This window comes from Gopherus flavomarginatus, chromosome 1 (assembly GCF_025201925.1).
Source record: "Gopherus flavomarginatus isolate rGopFla2 chromosome 1, rGopFla2.mat.asm, whole genome shotgun sequence".
Classification (NCBI taxonomy): domain Eukaryota; kingdom Metazoa; phylum Chordata; order Testudines; family Testudinidae; genus Gopherus; species Gopherus flavomarginatus.
Window position 1 is genome coordinate 158812486 of NC_066617.1, and position 19939 is coordinate 158832424.

Genomic DNA, 19939 nt, shown 5'->3' on the forward strand with positions numbered 1-19939 from the left:
AGAAAATTATATCTAAGTTATGTAGTTGGTACAGATAGAGAGTGCACCTTTAAATCTGCATTGCATTTTCAAAGGGGAGTAAGCCCTCTGCTCTGACATTCTTATCTAATCTATGTGTATATTTACACCACAGCTGCTACAATGGCACGGCCACAGTAGGGATTAGGTCAACCTCATAGTGGAGGTTAGGGTACAGAATTTTTCATGTAGCTAATTTTTAAGTGTAGCTTAGACTTAAGTGTCTGTACCATGCTCACAGCGATGAAATCTGAAAAGCGTTACAAGAAAATCAGTGGCTTTTTGTCATGTTGTCCTTTTCCTCTCATGGCCTATTGTAGTTGGGTAATATGCGATAGCAGGAATGAATCTTAAAGAAAATAACCTAAAAGAGAAATCTATGATGCAGAAATGGATCTTGCATTTGGATTTGAAAGTTGTGAGATTAGTAATCATCCTGATAGCTTTAGAAGTGGGATTATATCATCATGAGCTGGATGCTGTAAAAACTAATTTCACAAGTTGGCCTGTTCCTGTGGGTAGTTTTATTTAAGGCACATATTTGTCAAAGCTGCAGAGACAGGAAGGACTTGGCTGTGGAATGAAAGTTGGTCCTGCCCCTTGGACAGCTCCAAAAATTTCAACCACAACCTTGTGGTTGGTCTACCAGTCCGTGAAGAGTTGAGATTGGCTGGAGGCCCTAACGCAGGGGTTCTCAAACTGGGGGTTGAGACCCCTCAAGGGGTCGCGACATCATTACGAGGGGGGTCGCGAGCTGTCAACCTCCACCCCAAACCCCACTTGCCTCCAGCATTTATAATGGTGTTAAATATATTTAAAAGAGTGTTTAATTTATTAGGGGGGTTGCACTCAGAGGCTTGCGATGTGAAAGGGGTTGCCAGTGAAAGAAGTTTGAGACTGTCTGCCCTAATGTGTTCAGGAGATGGCTAATGTCTTTTTGCTGGAGTGTTGGGTGTATCAGTTGGTCAAGGCCCGGCTGCAGAAATGTTTGGCAGGATAGTCATCAGTCTAGACTGGCAGAAGCAAGTCACAAGACAATCCTTCCCCATGTTCTACTGCACTCTGCTGTGGTGACATAAATAAATATATGTAATCTTTTTAGTTGACTACAGAGCAGAAATACTTGCTATTTCACCTAGCTAGTCAAAGGTATATATTTTTATAATGACTGCGTAGATTTTGAATTTGGTACAAACAAAACTTCAGACGTAAGGGAAATGGGCAAGCTAATCCTGAAGGAACTCCCTCAGGATATAGGTTTTTATTGGTTTATCTAGACAACTGTCTTATCGGCTTGCCTGCTTTGTTTGCAGAATGCCTTGTGTCAGGACAGGTGTCCTGTCTAAATCAGTTACTTAGTGATCTGTTCACTAGTGCAATTTCTGAATTGCAAACGCTGGTTGTTTGCACCTGTCCAGATAATGGATACATGACCTAAAAGGTCAGTTTGGATTTTTTTGGACTAAATAAGCATCTTGTTCTATTTTAAATAATTGTGGGAATTGTCCTAATCATCTTATAAAACTGATTTAAAACTTGTGGCATGAATTTCTAGGTAAATCCATTTCAGTCATCCAACACAGCTGAAAGAGGGACCTGTGGTAGTAATTTTAGCTGCTTTACTACCGGAGTGACATAAGTAAGAGCAGACATGTAATTTGTTTGAAATGTATGTGAGAGAATCCGTACAGTGACAAGGACCCAGCTTTCTCCTTTTTCTGTGCTATTGAATTGCAAGCCATATTCGTATTTTAAAAATGAAAAATGTAAAAGCTTTTTGTATAAATTAAAATGTAAATGATTGTGTTTGCTAACAAGGTGTGGAAATTAAGATACAATAATTGTGATGTAGATTTGACTTTCCAGTGGGCTGAACTAGATTAGCACTGTTTTATTATTCAATTTGTTTTGTGCTGTCTGCATGTGTTTTTGAAGTCTGTGTTTTAATTTGTGAAGTATGAACTTGGAAAGTTGTAGTTTAGTGTAATTAATGGTGTTTTAAATGACTTTTCTCCTCTGGGCATGTGGGTGTAGCACTGTTAATGGTGGGCATTTATATGCAAAGATGATAGCAGAACCCGTAGTTTTGGAAGTAAAAAACAGGCATTCTTTTGTCTTTTAAAAATGCATTATAAAACTAAAAGCTTTGTGTATCTTTTTGGAAGTTTTACAAGTATACAAAGTTTTACCATGTTTATGGCTGTTACATCATTTTTCCTGACTGCTGTTTTTCATTTCTAATTTTGCATAGCTAATTGTAATTTGCCTCATATAAATGAGATAGCTAAGGAACAATTATGTGCGATAATACATTAAGCGTATGAAAGCAACAGTTTTCATTATAGAAGTTCAACAATTTAATTAAAGTAGCAAAATTATATTAAAAAGAATAGGTTCAGTGCCCCCAGATTCCCAAAATAGCATAAATGAGTTGGTTCAAATTCTGATTTAAAGTGTTAAAACTTCCTGATACTCCTTGATGACTCTTAGGAGCAGGAATTGTTTTTTGTAGTCAGTTTTTAGAGTTCTGTGTTCAAAATCAAAATCTCTATACCAGCATATATTTGTTCAGGATTGTAGCCAAAAGAACTATTGAAAAAGGAATATTTTGTTATAAATTCTTTATAAATAAACCTCCAAACTTAGTTTGTTTTTAACAGACTATGTAAATGAATTTAAACAGATCTCTTAAATTTGATTTCTTTGCTCATAATGAACCCACAACTTTAGTTTGAAGAATGTTTGTTTTTTGTTTACTCAAAATTCTTTTACAAAAGTCTTATCTACACATTAACACTTTCTCCCACTTTGAGAAATGTTTCTGTTTGATGTCATGCATTTGGCAGATAGGTTGCACTTGCTCATACCTCAGGTAAAATATTACATATGTACATTTGTACATGAGAGATGATCCATATGGGTAAAAATAGTATGTGATCATTCTGATAAACCATACATACAAGAGAGCAGAATTGAGGTTGGACAGGTACTCTTAATTTTTGCACTTCGTAACATTTTGGTGCTTGACTTCGCAACCATAACATTTTTTTAACGTAACTTTTTTCTGCTTATAAGTTACCCTGTGCCCCAATTTGTGCCGACTCAGGGCATTGTCATTTCAGCACATTTCATCTGTAGACTACCAATCTGGATTCAGCCTGGCTCAGTAGAGTTTAAAAGTTGTTCTCATGTAAAGGAAAGCTGATGGTTCAGGTCTTGGTTCTCTCATAGGTCACAAACTCATGGTGGACCACACTTCATAATAATTGACAGACTCTCTCGCAGGGAAACAAAGAATCATGAGCCATAGAAACTTGCCTCCTGACCTTACTGAGACCATACATGATTTCTTTGCATCAGTCTTCAACACAGAGGCTGTTGGGGAGATACCTGCTCTTTCTGGTAAGAAAGATGAGGTACTATTGGAGACCAAGGTGTCTTTGTAACAAATTGAAAGTCTCTAAAAAAACAAGAAGTCACGGGGTCAGATGGTATGTATCCAAGCATTCTGAAGGAGCTCAAGGATGAAGCAGCTGAACTGCTAGCAAAAATATGCAGTGTCATTAAAATAGCTGCTGTATCAGGTTTGGTGGAGGGTAGCCAATGTTGGGACATGATCGAAGTATAGAAAATGACATTTTAAAAAAAGCCTATGTTTAAAAGAACATTAAGGTTGCATAGTCTAGCATTCAAAAGTTAGGGAAAGATTGATTTAAGTTGTCTGATTCTTAAAGTTTGTTTTCAATTTAATTTTTTTTAAGAGCTTAGGAAATCACATTTTTTTAAAAATTGCCACATAGAACAATGACCTCCATATGGGCTGTTAGCAGGGTTGAAATTCTTAGATCCACAACACAGACTTCTACCACTTGAACAAACAAAGTAAGTGGTGGTGATAGTAGGCTGTTCCTAGAGGGAGATGACACACATTTTGCCGGTGGGTTTCAGAGATTTGCTAGACTTCAGAGGAATGTTGAGTCAGAATGGATTCAGTTCCATGTTCTGCAGGGGAGTGTGCTCTAGTGTTCACAGCAGTATTACCAACCCCAAGTGTTCAAAAAGGAGTAATTGAGCCCCCCAAAATCATGATTTTTTAAAAATAATAATGTTGTGGTTCTTTGTATCTGCCTTCTAGTTTCTGAGCCTTTGGAGTGCTCTGGGGTTGTTTTTTTTTTTTTTCTTCTCTGCAGCAGTGAATCCTAGAGACATACTTTCTGTTTAAAATGAAAGCAGAGATTCTCTCCTAAGCACATGTATTCAGGAGATGGGGTTTTAAGAAAACCCTTGTATGTCATGAAAATCAGAAGGGTTGGGATCTGTGTTACTGACCTTTTGCCCTTGTTTGCCTCCTTCTGTCCAATTCTTCCCTTGTCTCCATCATGCATTTTTCTCCTCCAGAGCTCCTGCCCTTAATCCCCGCCTTTTTCCTCCCTTCCCCTTTATTCTTTACCCCTCTGCATTTGAGTCAGGCAGCTTCCTCCTTTTCAGCATTACCTGGGCACCAGCAATGGGGTCACTGAAAGCACTTAAAGTATAGCCCTGCTTGCAGCTCCTATGCCTGGCACCACAGCAGCTGGGAACAGCAATTCCAGGGGAAGTCCTGCTCAACCCTTGCAGCCTTGGGATGCTCAGTTCTGTGAAGATTGCACATATGTTGCCTGGTTGCAGATCAGAGCTGTAGGGGTGGAGGAACATGCCCACTGCAGACAAAATCTTCAGCTCATTTAGCTGCTGAACTCTTAAGTCTCTACTGAGCTGGTGTTTGTCAGTGTTGAAGCTGGGGTACTGGACTAGGTGGACCACTGGGCTGATCCAGTTTGTCAATTCCTATGCTCATTCAGTCCCGTGGATTCCTTAGTTCTCCCACTTCTTGTTCTCCCCGGTATGTCTTGTGTATGCTCCTGTGACAGCCCCATTTCCTCCTGGTGGCTCCATCCTTTTCTCTGCCACCCACAGTTATCTCTTCCTTATACCATGGCTGTCTCTTTACCCTCACGGGTGCCTGCCCCTAGGGATTGAACCAGGTCCCATAAAAATTGCTGTTCTAATAGCAACTTGGTGGACCCCCTCTCAGCAGTCTGCTCCAGCTATTCCCCCCACTGTTAATGGTTAAGGTGACAGCAGGCGGGAGCAGCTGGAGCTGGGTGCTAAGTGGGGGGTCAGCCATAGGGAGGGAGGGTGGGGCCACTGAGCTGGAAGAGCAGGAGAAACAACTTAGGCTGTGTCTACACTGCCACTTTGAGCACTAAAATATTAGTACTTCAGGGGTGTAAAAAACCACCCGCCCTGAGTGACGAACATTTTATCACTGAAAAGCATCGGTGTAGACAGACAGGAGCCGCGCTCACAGAAAAAGCTACCCCCCTCATTTGGGGTGGGTTTTTTAAATCACCAGGAGAGCTCTTCCCCAGTGATAAAGCATGTCTATGCTGCCTACGTCACAGCGCTGCCGCGGCCGCACTGTAATGTAGGCAGTGTAGACATATCCTTTGTCTCTCTGTCCCCAGCTGCTTCCTCTTGCAACACATTCCCAGGATATTGGCTGTGACATCAGCTGCCTCAGGCAGATTTAAAAAAAACCCTCAGGACTATCCCAGCCGGGGAAAGTTAGCAACTATGCCAGATAACTTGACCCAATATCTGCAGAGGCCAAGGAATGGAATAGCATATAGGATTTAGCTTCATGAGGAGGACTTGCATGGTAACCTGCCTGTACTGTTCCCAATGCTGTTATTCGTATCTGTTTCTTGTGAACATAAGTTTTGGGTTTTTTTTTTGTTTTTTTAATTTGGCATCATTTAACAGACTAGTGTATTTTAAAAATATGATAGATTGCACTTCTGGTAATCCAGAATGCTGGGATGGTGAATCGAATTCCTCTCTCTACGTCTTTCATCTTTAAAGGTGCTTGCTGTTTTTTTTTGTTTGGTTGTTTTAAGTAAATGGAGCTATCAGTGGGTAGAGTAATAGGGATGCTGTCTATTTTGTACTTTTTAGACTATTTGTAAGCAGCTCCTTTTTTTTTTTAAACTGGTGGAAAAACTGTTTTGTGATTTATTCAATTAACCATATGTACTGAGTTGCTGGCCTTTGTCACAGTGTTTCTGGGATTCTGCAGTAACCGTTATTTTGAAGAGTTCCTGATCTTTTATGTTTCAGTGCTGCAGTGCTGTTTAGCATAGATGGGGTTTTTGAGGGGGTGGTGATTGTATGAAACTGGTCGGTGCTGACTAAGGAGAAAACTCAAAAGCAGCTCATCTGATAACCCGTCTGTTACGAAAAGTGAACTGTAACTTTTTCTAGTAGCTTATGCTGCGTTTGTACTTTAGGGGAGAAGCCTGTTATGTAAAAGTCGCATGATGAAAAATCTCTGGTATCTAGCAAGTGGTCAGCCTATGAATTACTTTTACTACAACCGGAAGTAGCGAGCGCTAGCTCTTAATATGAAAATGTATACTTGGGGAAAGTTGAACTGCATTTATTCTATATAAAATGCATAAAGACCCAAGTTTGTAATGCCTATAAAGGCATATTTGCCTATGATCTGAAGTTTGCAAAGTACTTAATATTTTAGAAGACAGATCTGCTGAGATTTTCTTGGTGTCTCATTATTTATTTTGTTTACATCTGTAAGTACTGACATTGCTGACTACTTGCTTGCGGATTGAACTTCAAAGAAAAACGCCAGTAATATGTTATACGTAAGGCAACTAAATAGATAGGCCATGACTTTATAAAAAGTTGATAGGTTCCATTCTGTGCAAGTCTGTATTTAAACTGCTGAATAAATGACCTGATTTTCAAAAGGGCAGAGCACCCACTCTCTCCCTGTGAATTCAGTAGGAGTGTTCAGCCCTTCTGAAAATTAGGTTACACATTCAGGAGCATAATTATAAGAACCCACCCTTGAAAGTTTTAGCTCTACTGGGTAAATAACTTCCTAATGATTCCAACCACTAGCCAAATTTCTTCTCTGGTCATCAGTGACTCCATCCATACTGCTTCCTTGCTATAACATTTTATTGTGGCCTTATAGACATAATAAAAACATTGATGATCTCCTCGCTTTCCTTTTAAACTTTTTAGAATTGTTGAAGTTTTCACTGAGATTGAAATTGGAGCCCCTAATTTCTAGTATAAAAGATCTTTCAAATATGTTCATATAAATACTTCAGCATGTTGCAGACATTCAAAGAATGAATAAATGGGGGAGTGGGGGGGAGGAGAATTAACGTTCTCCCCAAAGAAAAGCGTATGGTTTTGTTGCATTTTTTTCACAACTCTGTTGGAATCAGCTTGTGTGTGGTAGCTACTGTATCATGCTTTATATTAGTACACTGCGTATCTCTTTTTACATATAATTAATGTTTAATAAAATACAGTGATGAGCAACTCAGAAAATATCTTGTATCCAGAAGAGATTGGGTCTTATTTTATTAATGGATTATTACAGTCTGTTCCTGTTGTGATGAGAGGTTGCAATGAATGTTGTGGATACTCTGTATAATGGATGAATTTTTAGGCTTGCTTTTTTTTTTTTTTTTTTGGTCTGGCAGGCTAAGCATCTAATAACTAGGACCACCTCATATGTTTTCCCTGAAGTGGAAAGTGAATATAATGCCAGAGATCTGCAATGGCAGCGTCTCCATGCTATGTCCTTGCCCAGAGGCAGCCATTCTCTCAGAACGCAAAGGATTTCTCTTTAGAAAATACTCTTCCTGTTAATAGCAATCTATGAAACAAAGAAATAACCATCTGAGCTCATTATAGTTGTTATACTGCGCTTAAATCAGAACCTTGGGTTTCTGTTCTAGTTTTATTCCTCCAAATTAGGACTTAATTTCTATCTTGGATACACAGTAACTATTGCTGTACTCTGCTGTAGAAAAATCAGCAACTCTGTGAATAGAGTTGCTGATTTTTCTACAGCAGAGTACAGCAATAGTTATGAATGCACATGCATATTGGCAGGAGATGATAGAAGCAGCAGATCTGAGGTTAGAAAAGAGCTGTTCATCTAGCCACCAAATGTGAAACAACTATTTGAAAATGATTTTGTGTTTCAGTTTAGTTGTCTAATGGCAGAACAATGCAGTAAATTGGAGTTTGTGTCCTAAATTTGATCTCCCTGCTCCCCGAGTCATCAGGAGTTTAAAAGTGGTATTCTCAGTCTCCATAAAGAGGTCATGCTACTCTGAAGCAAATCCTTTTACTATTCAAGAATAGGTTGTACTTTTTGGTCTGGCTGAGGTTCAGACAGGCTAATCTTTTCATGTCAGGATTTGTAATGGGGCTGTAAAAATTAATAAAACAAAAAGCAATTGACATGCAGACTTACGGTATGAAACAAGGCACACATTCTCCTCTCATCCCTTCATTCAAAAGGATTTGTACAGGAATCACTGTGCAGTTGTGTGTTTTTTAGAAAGCTGGAACCGGACAACTCGCACTATCCTTCTTGTGATTAGGATTTTAAATCCATCCAGTGTTTAGGGAGTTAATATTGTCAGAACAGATGCAAGTAATTTTAAAGACTCTCTTGCTGCACATTTAATTTCAGCCTTGTTCGGTTTCACATTTCATATCAGTCAAGCTTTAATAAAACACTGGCATGCTGGCTGGCCGTTCACCCGTAGCTCCACCTATGCTTGCTTGTACCATCTGAGGCTGTTGGTTTGGACTCAGATGCTGCCAAGTGTGCTGTGCATGCTGATCTCATGAGGCCGACTGCGGCTGTTGCATCATTCTGAACTAATGCTCACCTCTGTAATCTGAACATGTGCCAGGGCTGAAGGTTGCTGTGCACACTGGTAATATTTGGCTAAAATGTAGCTAACATACATTGCTTTGTCTCTGACATTTGTGGATGTTCTGCATTAGTAGTTTTTTGGATGTTGGCCTAAAAACAAGTGTCACATGGCCCACCATATCCCATAATCTTTTTGTACCCGTAGGATTATGGGATATGGGTCAAGGGAAGTTTCTGGGTACTGTGGGATTTGTGGATGATGGAGGAAGCTTGTGCCTTCACATTGCTTTTAGTGACATAAAATAGAATGTGCTTTTGCGACTATTTATGTTTAAAGGGACTATGACCAGCGAGCACATGTACAAAAACATCTGATTTTCTGTTGGAATGACTTGATGGCGAGGGGAACATCTGAGTATTTGCTGTACTGTGTGCACAAATTGATATTTTTATTATTTTACATGTGGTATTTTAAACATGGGATTTACCTTGTTTGAGGGATATGGGGGGAGTAGTGTCTCAGAAAACATGTTTGTAGTCGTTGCTTTAAAATTATTATGCCACATCTCAGTGGTCTCCAACAGTGGCGTGCGTTTTTTCCTAGGGAAATCTTGAACATTAATGTTATACTAATTGATATAATTCATATGTCTCCAGCACCTTTGAGGATGAATGTCAAAGTATTTTATGAACAGTAATTAATCCTCAACCCCCCTCCTATGATATTTGTGCTGTTCATTGGCAGGTTTCAGACAGAATCCTGACTTCCTGACCTGTGCTGTAACCAAACTAGACTGAAAGTAATTAATAATCACCAGTTGGCCTGCACTAACTGGATGATGGCTGGTGTGTGTGTGTGTGTGTGTGTGTGTGTGTGTGTGTGTGTGTTTTTAAATAAAATATCATGGATATGGATTACCTGTCATCTTGATATATATCATTATTATTTTCCCTGGTGTTGTCCTGTATTAACCCAGACAGTAGATGATGATGATATGAGCATTGATTGGCTTTCCAAACTCTCTGTTCAGGGGCTTACTATTATTAGTCATGCTATTATTCCCTGGGACTTGCACGCCCCATGCTAAAAAGTGAGACATTGCAGACTTTGGTCATGTCTGCATTGGAAGTTTGCAGCAATTCCAGCCATCAGTGGCCTGCACCATTTCAAATCCTAAGCATAGACAAGGAAGGCCATGATTCACATGGGAGTTTATCCCTGCCTGAAACTTCTTGTCTGCAGTTGAAACGTGCATTGGTGACTAACCATTGAGTGTGGGCCTTGGGGCAAATTCCCAGTCTAGAGAAAACTTCAGGGATACTAGTTGAACACTAGGACCCAGTTCTACATTCCTGTCCCCCCCCACGCGCACACATTCTATTTCAATAGCAGTTTTGGACAAACAGGAAGAAATGCAGGATTCTGCAAGATGGTGGACTGGCACCTGCCTTTTGAAATGGAACTAGGTTCTTGATTCCTAGATTAGTATCTTTGATTCCTAGAGACAGAATTAAATAAATTAACATACCCTGTTATAGGGAGTAGGGACAGCATTCAAAGACCTAATGAACGGGAGTCTTTGGGACACATTTCAAGGAGGACATTTGAAAATGAGGGTGGGTCTGGTTGCTGGCTATCTCTATATAATCTGTTAGGTTCGTTTTAGTGAGAGAGATTGCAGAAGTTGGGCTCTGCTAGTGGGGTTCAGGGAGAACAAGCTCATCTTGATCAATTCTGCTTGTGTCTTGGCAGCATGGTGTCCTCTGTTATGGCCTATGGAGCACTGTGGCTCAGTAGCTACTCTGACGGTGCTGCAGCCAAACACTGTTAGATTCCCTTTCCCTTTCCTGCAGCTGTGGTGTGCTTCGATTTCGTAGAGCAATCCAGATGCTTGGGTTATAATTCCTCTCTGCGAGCAGGTCTTGATGGCCATAGTCCCCCATATAATAAAGTTTAACCATCTCAAACTTCCACTTGTTTGTTTTTCAGCATGTGGGGGAGGGATCTCACTCTCTAGTAGGAAGGTGGTTAGAAAGAGGTCTAAGAAATGCCCTGTCACATCACATCCTATGTGCGTCAAACTCCTGCAACTGGCATCCAAAGTGGCTGGCCACTGCGAAGGTGATGTTGCCAGTATGGGTCTTAGTTGCCAGTTTTGCATTGCACCTTTCTTCTTCAGACAAGGAGGGGGGCTAGATGGGAGGAGGGGCTCCTTCCCTTATCAAGGCTGTCTTTTTGGAAGCATTCTGGAGAACCCAGAGATGGACTTATCTAGCGAACAGGTCCAGAAGTTCCATTCAGCTATTTTCAGCCACTGCAGCAAAGGTAATTTCCACTCTCTGGCATAGCAGGATGGAGAGGGAGGAGAGCAGATACAAGCGATGCTTTTCCCCTACTTTACTTGACTTTATCATCATTCAGGACTAAGACAGAACAGGCTCAATCTCCTGTCCTACAGGCATAACAGAGCAAAGTCTTCTAGCTCAGCCCCATAAACTTCCAGAAGCACACCTGTGGGCTTGGCCACTGGGAGCACTCAAGGGACACAAAATAATCTGCTTCTTTGCTCTGTGTGTTGGTGGTGTAGAAAGTTCAAAACAGCTGGTTTGAGAGTGGTAGCCTCCCTTTAACAGCAGCAGCTTAAGCAGGCACTCCCTCACCAACTCCTGGGTAGCAACCCAGATGGGGAAACAGAGAAGCTGCTCTACTTGGCGTTCCTTCTGGGAGAGAGGAAGAACAGATCTGGCAGAGGGCAGAAGAACTACTTGAATACCAGGAGGAACCACTTGATTAGCAACTCAGCCATGATCAGATGAATCAGTCCTCTGTTGATGATGGCCAAGGTGGGGACGGGGATGCAATTTGTTTAGCAGTTTGTCTGATCAGGTGAACATCCCCAGCTAAACAAAGGCAGGATTGCTCAAACAAGGGTACAAAGCCAACCTTGCTTCTCTTTCCCTCATTGTCCTGCTCTTCACGGCCCCCATTGCAAGAGGGGAGTATGGAGGCCAGAAGTCCAATGTTCCCTACCCTGTGAGATCTCATCATCACATCGCATGGATCTCTTCACCTGTTCACTAAGAACAAAATTCTGTAATACAGAAGACTCCACAGTAGTTCTAGATTCAATGGAGTTCTTGCACTTTACCATTTAGGCATCCAAGCAAATGCAGAAAGGGAATATCTCTGATGCTCCATCACTGCCCTCCTAACTCATGGGTGAAGACTGCATTAGTTCCTCTGACCATTTGAGGAGTATACAGAGGAAATTGAACCTAATAGGGTCATAATAGTTGACCTTGGCTGAAGAAGATGATCTGTGGGAGGGATGGAGATGATGATGAGGATGGGAAAGAGGAGGAAGATGCAGACATTTTGTGTGAGAGTGCAAGGGGCGGGGTGCATTTAGACAATTGGACCTACTTGCACTTCTCCCCAGATCAGTCACTGAAGCTCAAACAAGAGAGTCTTCAGGAATTGAAGCCTGGGCAGATCCCATAAAGCCTTCATCTTACAGGGCACCCAGGTTCCGCCTATTTGGAATGAGGCACTCCACGTTACTTTTGCAGAAGTGCAGCTTCTAGCAGAACCATTAGAACTCTCTGGTCTCTGACTGTACAAGAGACAGCTGTGTTCATGGAAAATCCAGGATAGATGTGACAATCTCCAGACTAACAAAAAGAACAATGCTATTCTAAGGGTGAACAGCCCTGTAGGAAGGTCAAAAATGATAATCTTTGGGCCTGTCTCTGCAAGCGACTGTTATGCATTTGTGCTTTGCCATCAGTGGTAAAATGGTTACAAAATTTTTGCTTAGAAGGTTCCTGGAGGACAAGGACAAGAAGGCTGAAATTATTAAAGTTTTTACTGTCCTTGGGTCAGCTTTCATTTGTCTGCAGTGTAACCGTGTAACATGATACAAATTCATAGATTCCGAGGCCAAAAGGGACCATTACTTAAAGCCGTGGCCTGAAAGAAAGGAATTCTGTTGCTGAAATAGTGGGCAGTGGTTCATTTCTACATTGCAGTCTGAGTGAATTAGATAAGATTCAGTATGCCTTGTCTGATCCGAAGAACCAGGGCCTGTCACCAGCTAAGACACGTGGGGCAGAGTGGGTTCAAAGTCTCCAAGGGCTTGTCTACATATGTAGCTATTCCTGAAAAAGTCTGTGAGTGGAGCACTCTTATTCCAGATTGAGTACTGTGTTCCGTTTGTCTAGTCCACTAAGCTAAACTTGTGTAGACAAGTCTTGATGCTCATGGCAGAGGAAACCAGCCTCAGCAAACTCCTCTGAGGTTTTAAAACAGTCATTGTGAAGCACAGGGACCCAAACCCAAAGCCTTTATCTGGGAAAAACTGAAGGAACTGCATATGTTAATAGGCAGCAGGTTTAGAACAAATAAAAGGAAGTTCTTCACGCAGCGCACAGTCAACTTGTGGAACTCCTTACCTGAGGAGGTTGTGAAGGCTAGGACTATAACAGTGTTTAAAAGAGAACTGGATAAATTCATGGTGGTTAAGTCCATAAATGACTATTAGCCAGGATGGGTAAGGAATGGTGTCCCTAGCCTCTGTTTGTCAGAGGGTGGAGACGGATGGCAGGAGAGAGGTTTTGCCTGTTAGGTTCACTCCCTCTGGGGCACCTGGCATTGGCCACTGTCGGTAGACAGATACTGGGCTAGATGGACCTTTGGTCTGACCCAGTACGGCTGCTCTTGTGTGGACCCAGATGATATGTTGATATGGATATACAGTTGATATCTATACAAAACCTTTCAGCAACTTCTTCATTCACTGTACTTGCTCCAACTCAAGGAAGATGCAGTTCAGAAACACTAAACCATCTGAGAATATAGGTTAATGTCCCCATCACAGAAGTCAGAAATCAGGTGGAAATGAGGTAAAGGAAGTGTAACTTCATCTCCTATATGTTGCTGCTATAAATAAGAGGAAAGCAAGCAAGGCCTGTCTTCAGCAAGTAGGGATACCAGTGAGACTGAGGATTTGGCTACACTTGCAGCTGTACAGCGCTGCCACGGAAGTGCTCCTGCGGCAGCGCTTTGAAGTGCGAGCGTGGTCACAGCGCGAGCGCTAGGAGAGAGCTCTCCCAGCGCGGCAGGTACTCCACTTCCCTGTGGGCATTAGCTTGCAGCACTGGGAGCACTGTTTACATTGGCGCTTTGCAGCGCTGTAACTGGCTACGCTCAGGGGTGTGTTTTTTCACACCCCTGAGCGAGAAAGTTGCCACGCTGTAAAGCACCAGTGTAGCCAAGGCCTAAAACTTTCGGCCACCAGCAGGAAAGGTTTGTCCTAGGAAGCATCTAGTAAAGAAAAAAGGCAGCTTGGCTGCATGTCTAGGTTAGCTGCGGGGGGAGGAGGGGTGGCACAGGCACAGTGCCTTCCATTCGTGATCAATTTCTTGATTAAGAAAAAGTTCATAATATGAATAACATTGTGAACTTCTGTTATAAAGAAAAGCTGTTTTCCTGGTCTATAATATCAGAGTATAGCAATTCAAAGCCATTTCCTGCTTCTGCAGTTCTAAATTAGTTGCAGTTTACTTGTGTTCTGATTAATTTTCACTGCTGGGTTGGGACCTGTGGGGGAGACTAGTCCTTCATCCGGAAGGCTAGAAAGAAGACATGAAGCAACCTTTATTTGTTATATTACAGGATTATTATAATCTGAGCATGTCCTGTCAACCTTTTGTAACTCAAATGTGGGATGGGAAATCAGGTTAATTTAAAATAATAAGCTATATAGATAGTCTCTCTTTGGCAGTCAGGGCTAGGAAGAGTGTTTTAGGAGTGATAGAATAATCATTACTGAAGGGGTACTTTTGGTACATCAGATTTTATAATTTTGTCACCAAGAAAAATGTAGAGTTGAACTTTCTAGATTCACATGTAAACACCCTTCCTTCATTCTGGATTTAGCTGAGTAACACAAACTGCAGATAAGTTGCAAAGAGATACGTTTGTGGCCCCTTAATGCTCAGTGTTTCTCAAAGGAATGTGTGCTGCAAGAATTCTTTATTTCAGTATAAATGAAGCTTTATTTTGTTCTACATTGTGGCAATTGGGGATGAGGGTTGCACATTCACTAATGCTTAGTGAGATCATAATTCAGATTTAGACTAACTGCTCTGTGGTTTGTAGCTATGGTAAGCAAAGGGTTGTAGAAATTTGGAAATGTACAACCTGGAAAAATCCATTCTCTACCCCCAAAGAAAATGTTTAAAAGCCTTTTTATACCAGGCCTTTTCCTTGCTTTTAAGAAAACTGGGATGGTAACATATGGTGGGATTGTTGATAGAAGATAGTCTAGGACAAGGGTTCTCAAACTTCATTGCACCGTGACCCACTTCTGACAATAAGAATTACTATGTGAACCCAGGAGGGGGACCAAAGCCTTAGCATGGCTGAGCTCTGCTACCCTGGGCTGGAGGGCCAAACCTGAAACCTGAGCCCTGCCATCCCGGGTTGGGGGGCCAAGGACAAGCCCCAAGGGCTTCATCCGGAGGTAGGGGGAGGGCTTTAACCTGAGCCCGCTGCCCAGGGCTGAAGCTGCCCCAGCTAGTGAGGCTCAGTCTTCAGCTTCGGGCCCAGGCCCCTGCAAGTCTAACGCTCGCCCTGGTGACCTCATTAAAATGGGGTCCTGACCGAAAGTTTGAGAACCACTGTGCTAGGAGAAGCTTGTCTTTGCACATTGGATATATCACACAAGTCATTGGCTGGATCATTGCTTCTGGAACACAAAGAGGCATTGCCAGGTATGAGCACAGGTCTTGTGCTTTTATCCACCCTCTACTTTGGATGTGCTCTGTCAGCCTTTCTTGACTGTCTCTCTGAAATGATTTTTGTTAAACTGTATTTAGACAAGCATTTTATCTGTTCTAATTGTATCTAAGGGAGCCATCACTTATTTATGTAATAAGGTTCTCGCTAATAATATAAGTTGATTTCATACGCTGTATTCCCTTCGCACTTTCTCATTTGCTTGTGACATTTTATTTGGAGCTTTTCTGTTTGTTTCAAAAGCTATTATTTGAGTGATCTTCAAGGCAAGAAGAGTCTTTGTAGTTGTGAACTACTTGATAATATGTTACATTGTAAAGTGAATGGCTATTGTGTATTTAGGCTGTGTTCAAGGAAATTTATATGCTTGGAGTACTAATATGAGAAAAACGGGTCTTTAGAAGCTTACAGCATTTCATATTTTAGCATTAGACTATTTTATTTTAATCCTAATTAACTTTAGTATGTGTTCCTTGTCACAATAACTTGTAATTTCACAGCTGTTTATGTATTTTTGATCTAATTTGTTCAGGTGAACTGTGATTCAGAGATTGGCTTGGTTTTACTTTGAAGAAATAAAAATCTTTCATTTTATCCTGTCGGATTCTAGTATGTGAAATGTTAGTTTTACTGTGTATTTGGTTGAATTAACTCTCCTGTCACCACTCAGTAATGAGCTGTTCATGGAGCTGCGACAGATGGTCAGAGAGAGCGCCTAAGGAGATGGAGTGTGAGGCGTCAAAGCAGCAGAGATCACACTTGCCCTGGAATGGGATACTGACACACAATAGAACTTGTAACAGTGTTAGAATAACATCTGCTGGTTTCCAGAATATATTATTATGTGCTATCAGACATACAGATCCTAAGATCATGGAGCAACAGTATGAGCTGGAGTACACACACTTATTCAAGAGTTTATAAAGATACTGTTGAAATAATACTTGTCTGGTGCTTTACACATTCAAAGCACTGTACAAACATTGATTTATCTTCCAATACCCGTTGGAAGTATGAAATTATTACTATCCCCATCTTCAAGCTGTTGAAACAAATGCAAAAAGACATTACTTGTCCCAAGTCATGTAATGAAAAAATTGCTGGTGGAGCTGGGTTTCGATCTCAGAACTTCCAGACTTTCGATTTTGTGTTCAGTACTCCAATGGAAATGTGAACCCTCCAGAAAGTATTAAGATTGCTATCATAATAGAAAGCCTAGTGACTGATGGCATATGGAGCCTTTCGTATTTAGGATCAGTGGTTCAGATTTGATCTGTTTAATGACTAAAAGCTGATACTATATGATGAATGTCCAGTGGTTAGTGTGAAGTATTGAACTCATTCTTTTTCCCAGTGAATAAATGTGCCTTACAGAAAACACCAGCATAGCTGGTAATATTTGTTCCTTTTTAGCAATCTTAATAGAGATCAGGGACAGAATGATTGAAGATTTGAACTCCCCTCTGTCCCTTGTCCCCATCCCCACCTCCACCCCCCTCCTCGAGCTGACTTCTCTAGGTTAAAAATTAAGCACATTAGAGAGGTAATTTGAGGAAGCTTATGTGCCTGTCGTACACAGAACCTGCACTATTTCCATGGATTTGCCACAACCAGTGGGACTTTTGATCAATCATTTCTCTGAGCCTCAGTTTCCTATAAACAAAGATGATTGCCGGTTTCATAATGGTGTAGTGAAATGTCAACGATTGTAAAGTGCTATATAATACAAAGCGTTATTTAAATTCAGTCAGTGACAGTGATAGGTTTAAAACTCAAGGCCTCCTAGCTAGCACCTGTACTTAAGGCTATATGGTAATGGATTTTGAAGCAGGAGGCAGGAAGCGTCTTGAACTGAGGGTCAGAACCATGCACACTTTAAGACCTCCGTATGATACATAGAGTTTCTGAAGTTGGCATAGTAATGATTGGGGGGCGGGAGGGGGGTCTGATGCATGGCTTATGAAGTGCATATTATGACAGCGATGCTTTACAAAGTAAACATTAGCTATGTGCGCTTAAGTATATGGAAACATTCTCTCCCTCCCAAATCTTCCCAAAGTTAGTCAGAGGTAACAGTGCTAACAAGACAAATTTAATATTTCTAAATCAAGCTGTTTTGGCCAGGCATGTGACAAAGAAAAAAAAAATTAAGAAAATGACCCAGAAATGTAACTAACCTGAATTTTTTAACCCTCCCTACCCTCTAGCTCTCAAATCTGTTTTCCCATTTGCCCCAAGTCTTGCAGAAAGATTTTTCCTCTAAGATGCTGCATGCCAAATTTCAGATGCATCAGTTGAAATCTGGCAAAGTTAAGCTGTACGGTATATTCAAAATGGGAGGTGTTTAAAAAGCTAGCTTCAGATCTGATTTTATAAAGACTAGTCTCTATAAGCATGATCATCTTTTGCTGCTGATACAATACGCTGTCTCCTACAGTTTAGGTAGAGGTAAAAGAGAGATGCAAAAGAGAACATGGAAGAAGTGATTAGGGGATGGTGTTGGGGGGAATGTACCAATAGCAATATATGAATTGGCATAGCTTTGAGAGTTACATCTCCTTTTGTGTTCTGTCCCCATCCACACTTCAACCTTTCATTTATTTTTGTTTTTAGAGTGTAAGCTCTCCGGGAAAAGGATTGTTCCTTTGTTTGTACTGTAGGCTCATCACTGTGGGGCCCCAGTCTATTTCCCTACACACCTATGTTTGTCACCATCTCACTTTATGTCTTAAACTTTTTGAGGCAGGCCCATTGTCATCTGTCATGAGCTAATGCACATTTATCATGCTGTATAAATGTATTTAAAATTAATGGCTTTTTTGGATTGCTACAAAGTGAAGATGTTTAGTCACTAACAGTAATTGTCCTTATTCTGCCAAGCAAAACAGAGTGTTCTTCTGATAGTTCTGTATAAATCTTGTTAGACTTCAGTTAGTAGAAGTGAGATTTGAATGCATTGTTGTCAAATTCCCAGCTCAGAGAACTGTCTTAGGCAACAGGAGTATTTTGTGTGGAAATGTGTTCATATCTCTCTCTCTCTGCGACAGCAGCTTAGAAACATTGTGAAGAAAAAGAGAGTACCTGCTTTTCTATAGTATTGTCCAAACAAAAATCAGATCCATGAGCTCTAGACATTTCTGACAAAAGGGTTCCAAGAAAAGGTGGAATCACCTCTTAAAATTTTTGAATTGTTATTTTTGTTTACTTAGTTGTATCTACCCAGCCTGCACCAAACCAGCATGAAAAAATAAAATATTGTCAGTTAACGTCTGTTCTGGTTTTTTTACATCTTTTACAGCATCTTCAAAATGAAGATTTAAAACCCTGCTGCAGCCTTAACTGTGAAATCACTACCATTCCACTCTGAACAGTTCCGGCTTGCTGACCATTCAGACTAGAATATGTAGCTTTCAAAGCTTAGAAAGTACAAGCTGAAAACTAACTCTGAGTTTGAGTACAACATTTATTGCATCTGCTTGTCAGCAACGAGCTCTGGTGCTCAACACCTTGGGTTGGTTATTTAATTACAGTGCTCTTTAGTTTAAGAAAATCAGCACCCTTGAATACTATAGTTAAAACAATTGGAGGAAGAGGAATGAGGAGCAACATGTGACCAACTAAACCACATTTGGTACTTATGGCAAGGGAGCTACTTACATTCCTATTTAAGCTTCCAGACTTTTTTCTTTTTAACACCCCATTCCTAATGCATTCCTGATTCAATGGCTTTCATGTGCTCTTAGCCAGTACATTTAAGGTGCACAGTACACTGTAACACTGCTGTTTTTCTTTAAACAAACAAACAAACAAAAAACAATTTCCCTAACCTTATGGTGCTTTTACTCTTTCAGAACCGAGAGCTCCAGATCATGAGAAAGTTGGATCACTGTAACATTGTCCGATTGCGATACTTCTTTTACTCTAGCGGAGAGAAGGTAAGTTAGCATTGAGAGGCTCACAGACAATAAGCTTCATTCAGGCTACTTAGTGGTATTATAATAATACTGTACTCTTTTTGAATTTTTAGGACTGTTAAAAACAGTATAAAAATAGTGGAGTCTGGAATAAGAGAACAATGGTAAATCTGCATACCAGGAGCTCAGATTTTCCTGAGTTGAGGGACATCAAATTTGTAAGGCAGAGCATGTTAGAGCTGATCTTAATTTCTCACTATGAAGGTGTAGGCCATGGGTACTGTGGCTCTTAGTATACAATGATCAGTCTTGATTCCAGCAACCTTCTGTTTGGGTCAAGATGAAGAATTACATAGCTGCGATTTCTATAGGTGTCAGTTCTTTATTAGAGGTATGAACTGCCACCAGCACTTTTTAGAACTCATGTGTTAAACTTGGTCACCCCTTGTGTCATACAGG

General features: G+C 40.8%; 1 protein-coding gene across 4 annotated transcripts in view; it reads left to right on the top strand.

The window, feature by feature from the left end:
• Positions 1 to 19939, top strand: part of GSK3B (glycogen synthase kinase 3 beta) — a 256101-nt gene that overhangs the window by 103263 nt on the left and 132899 nt on the right. For all 4 annotated transcript variants that reach the window (XM_050959745.1, XM_050959759.1, XM_050959735.1 and 1 more), the window contains exon 3: positions 19418 to 19501. In XM_050959745.1, the coding sequence (XP_050815702.1) occupies positions 19418 to 19501 (84 nt within the window). The remainder of the gene's footprint in view (positions 1 to 19417; positions 19502 to 19939) is intronic.